Source organism: Malaclemys terrapin, chromosome 6, assembly GCF_027887155.1.
Source record: "Malaclemys terrapin pileata isolate rMalTer1 chromosome 6, rMalTer1.hap1, whole genome shotgun sequence".
In the NCBI taxonomy this organism is placed as follows: domain Eukaryota; kingdom Metazoa; phylum Chordata; order Testudines; family Emydidae; genus Malaclemys; species Malaclemys terrapin.
The window spans coordinates 132999220-133012265 of record NC_071510.1 but is presented as its reverse complement, the minus strand read 5'-3'; the positions used below and the strand labels follow the sequence as shown (position 1 = coordinate 133012265).

At 53.5% G+C, this 13046-nt stretch overlaps 1 protein-coding gene across 2 annotated transcripts; it reads left to right on the top strand.

The window, feature by feature from the left end:
• The first annotated feature begins 8102 nt into the window (after nt 1–8102).
• On the top strand, nt 8103–12385 carry LOC128839665 (beta-1,3-galactosyltransferase 5-like). Of its 2 annotated transcripts, none has more exons than XM_054032859.1 (2): nt 8103–8206; nt 10625–12385. In XM_054032859.1, exon 2 carries the CDS (start codon nt 11268–11270, stop codon nt 12300–12302), a length of 1035 nt encoding a protein of 344 aa, XP_053888834.1. In that variant the 5' UTR covers nt 8103–8206; nt 10625–11267; the 3' UTR covers nt 12303–12385. The 2 variants fall into 2 exon arrangements, with proteins under 2 accessions (XP_053888834.1, XP_053888835.1); XM_054032860.1 differs by lacking the exon at nt 8103–8206 and adding an exon at nt 8914–9161.
• Nucleotides 12386–13046: the final 661 nt, after the last annotated feature.

The following is a 13046-nucleotide window of genomic DNA, read 5'->3' as shown; positions in this document are numbered from 1 at the left end:
TATGGTCCACCTAAGCCAGAGAATGACCATAAGGCATTTAGGAGACTAGTGTGGAACCAATTGTTATCTTTTGAAAATAAAGCAATATTGATGGATTACCCACTCCAGAGTTATCCAGGAAATTGGTGGCCCATCAACAAAAGGTGGCCCACGGAGGAGAAGGTTCTCCTCCCAACTTACTGTGACTAAGCCTGGATAAGATGGCTACCTCTACTATTGTAAATATTGGTCAAGATCAGTGGGGTAGACTACTACCATAATGTCTGTATCCAGAGTGTTTGGGAAAATCTGCCAAATGGTGCTCATAGACACAGGAAGAGTCGTAGTCGTTAATTTGTGTTGCTAAGTGTTCGGTTGTTACCTTTGTACCTGTAGACTTTCGGCAGATACTTGAGGACTATGAGGGCAAAGGTGGGAGAGTGGTCAAGGTCACACCACCCTAAAGGTGCAGTATAGGATCACTGGCTGTAATGACATCAGTGAGCCTGCATCATTTAGATGGAACAGGCATACTAGGGAGTAACATCTTACGCAAACTCCAGGTCATCAGTGACTTACCAAATAAAAGGCTGATTCAAGTCTCAGATCCTGCATCAAACAGGGTGGCAGCAATTAAGGCATTAGAGGAATATCAACAGCTCCTCAGGATCCAGATGTGCAAGAAGTTATCCAGAAATACCACAGGCTTTTGCTCGACACAAACTGCAATGTGGGCCGATCAAAGAAGCAGTTAGCATCCTAGGGCCTGATCCTTGTCTGATTAAACAATACCGGTTCCCAGAGGAGGCAGTACCCAGGATTCGTCAGGCCATTCAATCGTTAAAGGAGCAAGGGGTATTGAAGTCCACTAGAAACCCTTGCAATTCACCGATCTGTCTGGTATGGAAGTCTGACGGAAAGTCATGGCGCTTAACTGTAGATTTTAGAGAGGTAAACAGGGTGATGCCTGAACTCACTCCTGTGGTTGCAAAATATCAGGAGTTGATGGCCACTGTAGGTGGAGGGTGTGATGGGTTGCATCACAGAAATTCCCTTGGGGCTGCCAACTGATGTGCCAAGACTATTTCTGCCCCTGCTTTCCCTGCCAGCTCGGGACTCCAGCACCCTGTCTTGCTGAGCCAGACACACCAGTTTGCTCCAACACAGACCCAGGGTCTGAACCATGACCCCTAACAGCTGTAGGCTTAAACTGAAAGCAGCTAACAGAAGTGTCCCTGTCTTTAACACTCAGATGCCCAACTCCCAATGGGGTCCAAACCCCAAATAAATCCGTTTTACCCTGTATAAGTTTTATGCAAACTTATACAGGTTAAACTCATAAATTGTTCGCCCTCTATAACACTGATAGAGAGATATGCACAGCTGTTTGCCCCCCCTGCCCCCTGGTATTAATACATACTCTGGGTTAATTGATAAGTAAAAAGTGATTTTATTAAATACAAAAAGTAGGATTTAAGTGATTCCAAGTAGTAACAGATAGAACAAAGTGAATTACCAAGCAAAATAAAATAAAATACGCAAGTCTAAGCCTAGTACAGCAATAAAACTGAATACAGATAAAATCTCATCTTCAGAGATATTTCAATAAGTTTCTTTCACAGACTGGACACCTTCCTAGTCTGGGCACAATCCTTTCCCCTGGTACAGCCCTTGTTCCAGCTCAGGTGGTAGCTAGGGGATTTCTCATGATGGCCCTCCCTTTGTTCTGTTCCACCCACTTATATATCTTTTGCATAAGGCGGTAATCCTTTGTCCCTCTGGGTTCCCACCCCTCCTTCTGAATGGAAAAGCACCAGGTTAAAGATGGATTCCAGTTCAGGTGACATGATCACATGTCACTGTAAGACCCCAAGCCTTCATTCCTCCCAGCCTGACTCACAGGAAGGCCTGCCTGCAAATAGAGCCATCCAGTCAATTGTCCTGGTTGATGGAAGCCTTCAAGATTCCAAACCACCATTAATGGCCTACACTTTGCGTAAGTACAATAGGCCCTCAGAGTTATATTTCATATTTCTAGTTTCAGATACAACAGTGATACATTTATACAAATAGGATGACCACACGCAATAAGCTTTGTAATGATACCTTACAAGAGACCTTTTGCATGAAGCATATTTTAGTTACATTAAATTCAGTCATCAGAATACTTTCATAAAATCATATAGAATGCAATGTCATAGAGGGGTTCAATGGTTTAGTGTTACTGATTTAGCAAATGCTTTCTTCAGCGTTCCCATCCATGAGGAAGATCAGCACAAGTTTGCTTTAACATTCGATGATGAACAGCTAACTTTCACAAGAACTCCACAAGGACTGCATAACAGCCCGACCATTTTTCATAGAAAGATATCTGCCATGTGTAAAGCACTAAACCATCGTAATCAGATTCTGTGCTATGTAGACGACATCTTAGTGGCAACCAGCACTCAGGAAGAGAATCTACACATTTTAGAAGAACTCATCCAGGCCATTCAGACCACCGGTTTCTTAATCAACCCATAAAAAGTCCAGCTAGTGAAGCAGCAAGTCTCATACTTAGGAATCACTCTGGGCCAAAAAGGAAAAACTCCGGCTAAACAGCGGGTGTAGCTAATCACAAAGCTACCCATTCCTTAAGATGTCACTGCACTGAGGTCATTCCTAGGACTTACCCGTTTTTCAAGGGAGTTCATCGAAAATTATGCAGGCATAGCAAAGCCTTTATACCAGCTGCTACGAAAAGGAGTGCCGTGGAAATGGGAAGCTGAGGAACAACAAGCCTTTTCACCTTGAAGCAAGCACTAACATTAGCGCCAGCATTAGCCTACCCTCAAGCAGGAGTTCCATATTATTTACAGCTGGCTACACCACCTACCAGCATTGGAGCAGTGTTACTACAACATTAAGAAGGTAATCTATGTCCTATTGCCTATGCATCCAAAACATTGAGTGAGGTAGAAGGAAGATTTACCTTCTGTGAGTGAGAAGTATTGGCGTTAGTTTGGGCACTAGACACTGGGAATATCTGACAGGAATGTCACCGGTGGTTGTTAGAACTTGCCACACCCTTGTCAGATTTGTCATCTTGGGAAAAATAAATGAAGGACGCATCTCTTCTCCCAGGCCCGCGGGTTGGACGTTAAGTTTAATAAATTGAGATATAAGCACTGAGAAGATTTCACATACTGAGGTACAACCTTATGCCTTGATTTCTGAAGGTACTGAACACGAGTGTCCACTGCCATCAGAGCAACCATTGTTACAATCACCTTTTTCTGTACTGACATCATGGGAAGAAGTAAATCAGAACCAACTCACTGTATGGGCGGTGGATGGCAGCGCCTATTATCTGGATGGATGCCCGGTGGCAGGGTATGCTGTGATCTAGGAAGGGACCAGAAGAATGCTGCAAGGAACAGTAAAACCCCCATCAGCACAGGCTGAAGAACTAGTAGCTATTCTAGCTGTGCTTGCAGCAGAAGAGTCTGATGATCTGTGCAACGTCAGGATCAAACATTAAAGTCTTTCTTGCAGGAAGGAACCTGTGAGGGTTATAACATCCATCAAAATTCAGCAGGATTGATCGTGGCTACAAAGGCTTCATCTGAAAAGGAGTTACCTGTCCTAGTGATGCCAGGAAGTCTGAGACGAGAGTTAATTGCACTAGCACATCAACAGGGACATTTTAATAGCATCAAGATGTTAGAACTAATTCTCAAAGTAGCCTGGTGGCCACACATAAAAGATGAAGTCTTTGACTTTGTAAGATCCTGTTTGCGTTGCGCCGAGAACAATTGTGGACACATGGCCGCTGAAGCATCCTCCGTTACAGCACCTAGCCAAGGGCCCTTGGAGGAGACTTCTAATAGATTTTTTTGGACCACTCCCAAAATCGAGACAGGTGTATTGTCTGGTCGTCATCGATGTGTTCACACGTTGGATAGAGGCGTATCCGACTAGGAATGCAACAGCGACTACAACCGTGAGGGTTTTACTGGAACAGACCTTTTCCAGATTTGGTTTACCCACAGAGATAGACTCTGATAGAGGGCCCCATTTAGTAGGCAAACTGACTCAAACATTATGTATTGCCCTCAATATCAAAAAGCGATTATGCATTGCAGCCCATCCGCAGAGCTCAAGGACTGTTGAACGAGCTAATCGTACCCTTAAGACTGTTTTGCAGAAGCTCATTGAGGTGCATGGGAAAGATTGGGACATGAAGTTGCCATATGTCCTTATGGCAATGGGGTCAACAAAAACCGTCCATGGCTATTCACCCCATGAAGTCTTAACGGGTCAGGCAATGACCACAGCATGGGGAGGAGGTGACCAGCTCTCTGTGGAGAAAGAAGTGGTTCAGGACTATTTAGAAAAGCTGGACAAGCACAAGTCCATGGGGCCAGATGCGCTGCATCCAAGGGTGCTAAAGGAGTTGGTGGATATGATTGCAGAGCCATTGGACATTATCTTTGAAAACTCATGGTGATTGGGGGAGGTCCCGGATGACTGGAAAAAGGCTAATGTAGTGCCCATCTTTAAAAAAGGGAAGGAGGAGGATTCAGGGAAGTACAGGCCAGTCAGCCTCACCTCAGTCCCTGGAAAAATCATTGAGCAGGTCCTCAAGGAATCAATTCTGAAGCACTTAGAGGAGAGGAAAGTAATCAGGAACAGTCAGCATGGATTCACCAAGGGCAAATCATGCCTGACTAACCTAATTGCCTTCTATGACGAGATAACTGGCTCTGTGGATGAGGAAATAGCAGTGGACGTGTTATACCTTGACTTTAGCAAAGCTTTTGAGACGGTCTCCCACGGTATTCTTGCCAGCAAGTTAAAGAAGTATGGGCTGGATGAATGGACTATAAGGTGGATAGAAAGCTGGCTAGATCGTCGGGCTCAACGAGTAGTGATCAACGGCTCCATGTCTAGTTGGGAGCCAGTATCAAGCGGAGTGCCCAAGGGTCGGTCCTGGGGCCGGTTTTGTTCAATCTTCATTAATGATCTGGAGGATGGCGTGGACTGCACTCTCAGCAAGTTTGCAGATGACACTAAACTGGGAGGAGTGGTAGATACATTGGAGGGTAGGGATAGGTTACAGAGAGGCCTAGACAAATTAGAGGATTGGGCCAAAAGAAACCTGATGAGGTTCAACAAGGACAAGTGCAGAGTCCTGCACTTAGGATGGAAGAATCCCATTCACTGTTACAGACTAGGGACCGACTGGCTAAGCAGCAGTTCTGTAGAAAAGGACTTAGGGGTTAGGTGGACGAGAAGCTGGAAGTCAACAGTGTGCTCTTGTTGCCAAGAAGGCTAACGGCATTTTGGGCTGTATAAGTAGGGGCATTGCCAGCAGATCGAGGGATGTGATCATTCCCCTCTATTTTACATTGGTGAGGCCTCACCCAGTGATGAGCTGCCAAAATATTATCAACAGGTTCCCTCTTCCTCACCCCACGAGGGGGTCGTGCCCCCCCGGGGACTCCTGCCCCTTCTCTGTCGCCTGACTGCCCCCTGCTGCCCCATCCAACCCCTCCTCTCATTCCTGATGTCCCCCCGGGACCCCTGCCCCATCCAACCACCCCTTCTCTCTGTCCCTGACTTCCCCTTGAACTCCTGCTCCTGACTGCCCCCCACTGCCCCATCCAACCCCTGCTCTTTCCTGACTGCCCGCAAGGGTCTTGCCTCCATTCAATCCCCCTGTTCCCTGCCCTCTGACCGCCTCGACCCCTATCCGTCCCCCTCAACTCCCCTGCCCTCTTCCAACAAGCCCTCCCTGCTCCCTTACCCCGCTGCCTGGAGCCAATCGGCCGGGACCAGGTCCGCTCAGCCGGGACCAGGACCAGCGCCGCAGGGCCCAAGCCGGGCCGGAGCCGCTGGGGCCAGAGTCGCGGGTCTGGATCCGGGGGTGCTCGGCCGGTGCCGCAGGGCCGGTGCGGGTCCTGGCTGGCGCCGCTGGCGCTCAGCCGGGGCCAGACTGGGCAGCGCCACGCCTCCCTGGAGCCCTCCTCACGCCCCCCCCCGCCTCAGCTTACCTGCCTGCTGCTTGTTGCAGGCTTCCCGTGAACATCTGATTCGTGGGAGGCAGGGGAGGGGCAGATGGGGGGCGGAGCGTTCAGGGGAGGAGGGGGAAGTGAGCTGGGGCTGGGGCCGGGGTGGACAGCTGCTGAAGCTTTTGTTAAATTTAAAAGCCCTTTTAGAACCGGTTGTCCTGGAACAACCGGTTCTAAAAGGGCTTCTAAGTTTAACAACCGGTTCCTGCGAATTGGTGGGAACCAGCTCCAGCTCACCACTGGGCCTCACCTGGAGTCCTGTGTCCAGTTTTGGGCCCCACACTACAAAAGGATGTGTAAACATTGGAAAGAGTCCAGCGGAGGGCAACAAAAATGATTAGGGGGCTGGAGCACATGACTTATGAGGAGAGGCTGAGGGAACTGGGATTGTTTAGTCTGCAGAAGAGAAGAATGAGGGGGGATTTGATAGCTGCTTTCAATTACCTGAAAGGGGGTTCCAAAGAGGATGGATCTAGACTGTTCTCAGTGGTACCTGAAGAGAGAACAAGGAGTAATGGTCTCAAGTTGCAGTGCGGGAGGTTTAGGTTGGATATTTCACTAGGAGGGTGGTGAAGCACTGGAATGGGTTACCTAGGGAGGTGGTGGAATCTCCTTCCTTAGAGGTTTTTAAGGTCAGGTTTGACAAAGCCCTGGCTGGGATGATGTAGTTGGGATTGGTCCTGCTTTGAGCAGCGGGTTGGACTAGATACCTCCTGAGGTCCCTTCCAACCCTGAGATTCTATGATTCTTCCCTCTTCTCAGCTTACTTTGCTTAAGAGCTTTTGCTGAGGGACCTCATCTCAGGCTTTCTGAAAATCTAAGTACATGATATCCCCTGGATCCCACTTCTTGGCATCGCTAGACATAGTTACCAGATAACTTGGGGGGGTGGAAGGCCATAAGTCCTGATGAAACCTCCCTGCTCTGGGTCTAAGTGAGCCACAGTAACTCCATCTTGTGAACTTTAACCAGCCCCCATGCTAACAGCCTAAACGATGAAGCAGAATATGTAACGGTCAGCTTTTTTAGCAGACAGCTGCAGTTTCGCTCACACTAGCAGAAGCAGTAGTGATAAGAAGGGGGAGGGAGAAGCCTGCTACGTCTCAGCTTGCAAGGCCAAAGATAAACATCCAGACGAGAACTTTTCTAACACGCCACAATGTACTGCCTGCTGTAACCACTGTTGGGAAGGGAGGGGAGGGGGGAACAGAACAAAGGCTTGCACACAAACAGCTTGGACTATAAAATGGGAAACTAGCTTGTATGTGCTGTGCTTCTGATTTGAGACAGGCTGGTCCCCTGAGTGCCTTTTCGAGATCTCGACTAAACGTGGTTGGCGTCCCCACCCTGGTGTGTCTATTGGTGCGACGCACACCGGGCAATGAACCCTGGTGCCCCCTCGGGCCCGGCAACACCCTTGTGCAGTGCTTGTTGGCACTCACAGAACTCCAGCAGCTGGGGGGCGGATTTCCCTTCACAAGCCGGAGCAGCAGGGGGTCTGAGGCAGGCGCGTGCCTGCCCCTGGGGCGCCCTGCCAGCCTTGGGGGGGTGCTGGGGTGAGTGGGGGGTACCCCCCGACAGGCCCCTGGCTGGACTGGGGCAGACCCCACTCGGGTTCATATGGTCCCCCCGCTCTCCTCAGCCCTCGCCCACCCGCCCCTAACGTCTGGGGCGGGTCCGCCCCGCCCCCTCAGCCCCAGCGCGCGCCCAACGGCCGCTCAACCGCCCTCTCGGCTTCCCGCCCAAAACGCGCCACAACAACCGGCCCGCTCTCTGATTGGCCACGGGCGCGGCAATAGTGAAGCTCCGCCCCCCTCGGACCTTCATTAGTCTGAAGCGCGCGGGCCCGCTTCAGACTAATCTGATCCACCCTTCTTCAGGCCCCGCCCACTTCCCAGGACCCCACCTCCTCCCTGGATTGGCCCGGGACACTCTAACCCCGCCCCAGTCCCGTGGAGCCACCTCGGATTGGTCAATGCTCCCACGTCCCGCCCCTTCTCCTCGGACTCTCCTTGGATTGGTCCAGAGTCACGGAGACCACGCCCTATCCAGCCCGCTCCTCCTCGGTCTCCCTCGGGCTCCGCCCATCCCGGGCCCGCCGAGCCCCCATTGGCTGTCGTCCAGCGCTGTCAGTCACTCGAGCGGGAGCAAAGGTTGGTCGGGGAGCGTGTCCCGTAAGTAACGCGGGGGCCGAGTGACCCCCCCCCCGCCCGCCCCGGGACAGCTCCGCGAGCCTGCGGCCGGGCCGGGGGGGGCGGGGGGGGCTAGGGGTGCTGCAAAGAGCCAAGCAGGGGCTGGGGGGGTGCTGGGGCGGAGGGGGGAGCAGGAGGGCTGGGGGGGAGGACAAAGAAGAGGTTGGGGGAGCAGGGGTGCTGGGAAGGGCCAAGCAGGCTCTGGGGGGGGGGTGCTGGGGCCGAGGGGGGAGCAGGGGGCTGGGGGGGAGGACTAAGAAGAGGGTGGGGGAGCAGGGGTGCTGCAAAGAGCCAAGCAGGGGCTGGGGCGGAGGGGGGAGCAGGGGGGCTGGGGGGGAGGACTAAGAAGAGGTTGGGGGAGCAGGGGTGCTGCAAAGAGCCAAGCAGGGGCTGGGGGGGTGCTGGGGCGGAGGGGGGAGCAGGAGGGCTCGGGGGGAGGACTAAGAAGAGGTTGGGGGGAGCAGGGGTGCTGCAAAGAGCCAAGCAGGGGCTGGGGCCAAGGGGGGAACAGGGGGGCTGGGGGGGAGGACTAAGAAGAGGGTGGGGGGAGCAGGGGTGCTGCAAAGAGCCAAGCAGGGGCTGGGGCGGAGGGGGGAGCAGGAGGGCTCGGGGGGAGGACTAAGAAGAGGTTGGGGGAGCAGGGGTGCTGCAAAGAGCCAAGCAGGGGCTGGGCTGGGGGCAGCGGTGCTGGGGATACTCCTCCCTTGCACCCAGCCTGTGACAGTCTCGCCAGGCCCAGGGCCTGAGGCAGCAGCCCCAGTGGTTAGCCGCAGGGCAGGGCCGGGAGGGCTCCTGGCAGGGACTCTGTTGCGGCCCCCCAACAGACAGGTGCTGGGGCGCAGCGCTGAGCCCAGAGGGGGGCACGGGGCGAGTCTGGGGGGGCCTCACCTGTAAAGCCATTTCCTGTAACACCCGTGATGCGGAGGAGAGTGAACAGGTGAGTGGGAGGGAGGGCGGGCAGGCAGGGGAGTCAGGGCTCCGGAGAGCCATCCAGGGGAAGATAATCCCAGCAACTCGGCAGGGGGTGGGAGAAGCCTGGGCCACTGGAATGGCTGAGAGACCCCGGCAGTGAGAGGTGGTAGGAAATGAGACAGGTGTTCCCCATCTGATGTGACTGCCCCGAATCTCTGGGCCACTAAGGCATCCCCATAGAACTGATGCTGCCTCTGAATGTGGCTCTCACATGACCACCCATGAACTGTTGCTTTCCACTTTGCCCACCTTATACCAGAGAAATTCTTCCCTCTGGGGAGCTCAGAGAAGAGCAACAGAACCGCTCAGTGGGTGGGAGAGCCCCAGTGTTGGAGCAGGACCCCCGGTGCTAGGCACTGTAGAGACAGAGCAAAAAGAAGGTCCATGCCCCAAAGAGCTTACAGTCTAAGGAATACGACAAGCGACAAGAGATGAATGCAGGCAGAGACGGGCGCATAACGAAACAGATGGTACTGGTGAGCATGACAGGCTGTGGGCTCTCTACAGCAGTAGCCTAATCATTGCCAAGCATCTCCCTGGCAAAGGGGCATTTGCAGGAGGCAATGAGGTGGTTTTGTGCATGTTTACTGCAAACAGCTCCCCGGTGTAAGGGACAATATGGGAGACCTGCATGCAGGTGCTATTTGGAAGGGCAGGAGCCCAGACAGCAATCAGGCCAGACCTCCCAACACATGTGGTTGCACTGTCCCACCCAAACAGCCATGCTGGAGGGGGAGGAGGGAGAACCCATTGTGGCTTTGGCAAGACAGCGCCTGGAGCTGGAATGGTTCCTTCCCTTCCCATGTGACTGAGCTCAGGATCCCTTTCTCATAAAACAACTGGACTCCACATTCCTGGTCTTGACCTTTTCTGACATCCTCCCACAATGGGCCTCATGCACCATTTGCAAGTGACAAGCCCCTTGTTTGGGCTGGTGACTAAAGCTCGGGACTGGGAGACAGCCACTTTCTATTCCCTGTTCTTGAAAGCACAGAAACGGCTAATGGAACAGATTCCCTGTGTGAGCTCAGGTCAGTCCTGGCCTCACTCAGTGCCTCAGTTTCCCCATGTGTAAAGTCAGAGTGACGATCCTGTCCCTCGTACCAAAGGAACATGATGGTTAGTGTTAGTAAAGTGCTTTGAGCTCCTCAGACAGGCGGGAATGGGTGATTATTTGTTTATTACTACAGTTACCCAAAGAACTCTGAGAAGAGCTGTGGTGAGGGGGAAGAGAACACATAGGATCCCTTGGAGCGTCTCTGGCTGAATTCTCCCACTTCTGATCTCACTCTGGCTAGGGCAGGAGAATCTCTCGTCCATTATAGTATCTGGGGCCTGTGGTAACTATTGGCCTGAAGATGCAGGCTCTTCTGCTTGGGAACGCAAGGTCTCCAAACTCAGGAGTTTGATTTCTTCCCTCTCTCTCAGGAAGCAAAGCCAGAGTGCAGTGGGACAAAGCCCAGAACAAGACACTGCAAGGAGTAACTGGAGCTCCTGAGATTCTTCCAGGACCTGCAGCATTTCAAAGCCCCCTAGTCCCAGCCCAGGGGGAGACCATCAGCAGCACTCCATATAGCATTCATTTGACTTGCACTGAATCCGCTCAGAACTATTCATGGCCCAAGAATTACAGTGGGGGCTGGGTTTGGATGCTTCTGTTAGATCGGGCTCTGCAGCCCAGCATGAAAGTAGCCCGTACTCACTGAACAGCAATGATCCAGATTTGGTGTGAGCTGTGTGTCCTGCCCTCCAGTAGTAGCCGGGTCACAGTGTCCTTTCTGGCTGCTTTGCCCATGCATGTTCCAGATGACCTTTCCACCACACCTACCCTCCAGTGCAGCACATGCATGAAACGGCCAGTGACCCTGCTAAGTAAAGCCTCTTCCATGTGCTTCCCTGGCTCTCCTGCGCAGGCTCGCCGTCCGTGTCCTGCAGCTGACAGGCAGTGGGGCAGGAGGGATGCATGGTGCTGAGGAATTCCCTCCCTGCCTTGTCTTCTCTCCCTAGCCAGGCAGGGTTGGTATAATTGTTGGAGCTGTCGTGCTTACAATGCCTGTTGTTTCCTTCTCCCATGGCACTGATGCATCCGTGGGGCTTAAAAGGGCTGATCTGTGTCAGCGGCCTTCTCTCACTCATCCTGCTCTGGTGCCTGCTGGTCATGACAGCTGATGTCCAGAAGAGATGGCAGCTTTCCAGTCGCTTCCCCAGCTTCCGAGGGAAGCTGCCCCGAAGGCCTCGCTTTGGGGCCATCGAATCTGCCCAGAGGGGCGTGGACTTTCCATCTCTGTTCACCAGCTCTCACACGCATCCTCGCTGTGAGCCTGGGCAGCTGCTCCTGATCCTCGTGACTTCAGCCCCAGGGAATTCAGAGCCCAGGCAAGTGATCAGGAGAACCTGGGCTGCCCACGAGGGACAGACAGCAAACCAATGGCAGTCCGTGTTCTTAGTCGGCCAGTCCGCAGACGTTGGGGTAGCCCACGGCATCCAGAGAGAGCAGCAGGAGTTTGGGGACATCCTGATTGGGAATTATCAGGACACCTATCGGAACCTCACCCTGAAGGTCATGCATGGGTTTAAGTGGGTGGCCGAGCGGTGCCGGCCCAGCTACATTCTAAAGACGGATGACGACTGCTTCGTCAACACAGACCGGCTGCCAGAGTTCCTGCTGGAGCACAACACTATTAAGACGGGCCTGTATGCAGGATCCCTCTTCTCCCGGGAAAAGCGGCAGGTCATCAGAGAGCCTTCCAGCAAATGGTACGTCTCCAGGCAAGACTACCGCCCAGATGAATACCCGCCATACGCCAGCGGCATCGGCTACATCCTGTCTCTGGATGCCGTTGAGCGGATCCTGTGGGCAGCAGAACATGTCCACCCCATCCCAGTGGAAGATGCCTATGTGGGCATCTTGGCTGAGAAGGCTGGGATCCGGGTGAAATCCAGTGCGCGCTTTGCCAAGCACAACGTGAGGTGGCGGGTGTGTAACTACCGCTACCTGATGGTGATTCATCACCTGAGCCCACAGGAGCAGGAGGTGGCCAAGGGGAACATGTTGCAGGCTCGGAGTGCCTGCCATGAGAGCCTGGAGGTCACCAGGTGGAAGTGAGCCACTGTCTGCCAGGAGGGCTGGTGAGGGACCTGGCAACCTTACGCCTGTAGCACAGTCTGAAGGGGGTTATACAACCGGTGCTCAGTGGTGCGGGAGGGCCCAAACATCATTAATACGGAGGGACTCCAGGTCTCGGTATGTCATGCCCAGCTGAGGCTCCTGCCTAGCGTGGCACGCTAAGACCTGTAGCCCCACAGGTGGGCTGCAGTCCGCTTCAGTTTGTGGCCAGTTGCTGACAGCCCTGAGCTGAGCTGAGTTGGAAGGTCCAAGGTCACCAGGACTTTGCTGCCTCTAACACGACAGTGCCTTGGGGCGCAGGGCACAGTGAGCCACGGAGCTGAGAGGGGAGGACACCAGCCATGACAGAGGGGAGTGGGGCTGGCCTCTGCCTCCAGAGGAGGACTCTCTCCTCACGCCTGGAGTCTCCAGCTCTCGCCCAGCTGAGGCTCTCCCTGGCTGCCTTATGAAGGGGGGTTGCTGGATGTGACCTTCCAACCCAGCAGCATTACTAGCCTCCCTGCATTCTGGGGAGGCTGGAAAACACCAGGGTAGCCCAGAACCCCTGCAGGGAGTGACGCTGATTTCCCCCATCTCTATCACCTTCCCATGGTGGGGGGATGGGGCGGGACTTACCTGGGCTTGGTGCAATGGCACAAGCAAAACTAACTACACCTTCTCATGCTGCATCTTTCTGACGGAGGGCCCAGGGTGGCCTGACTTCACCAGCACCTGGGCATGCAG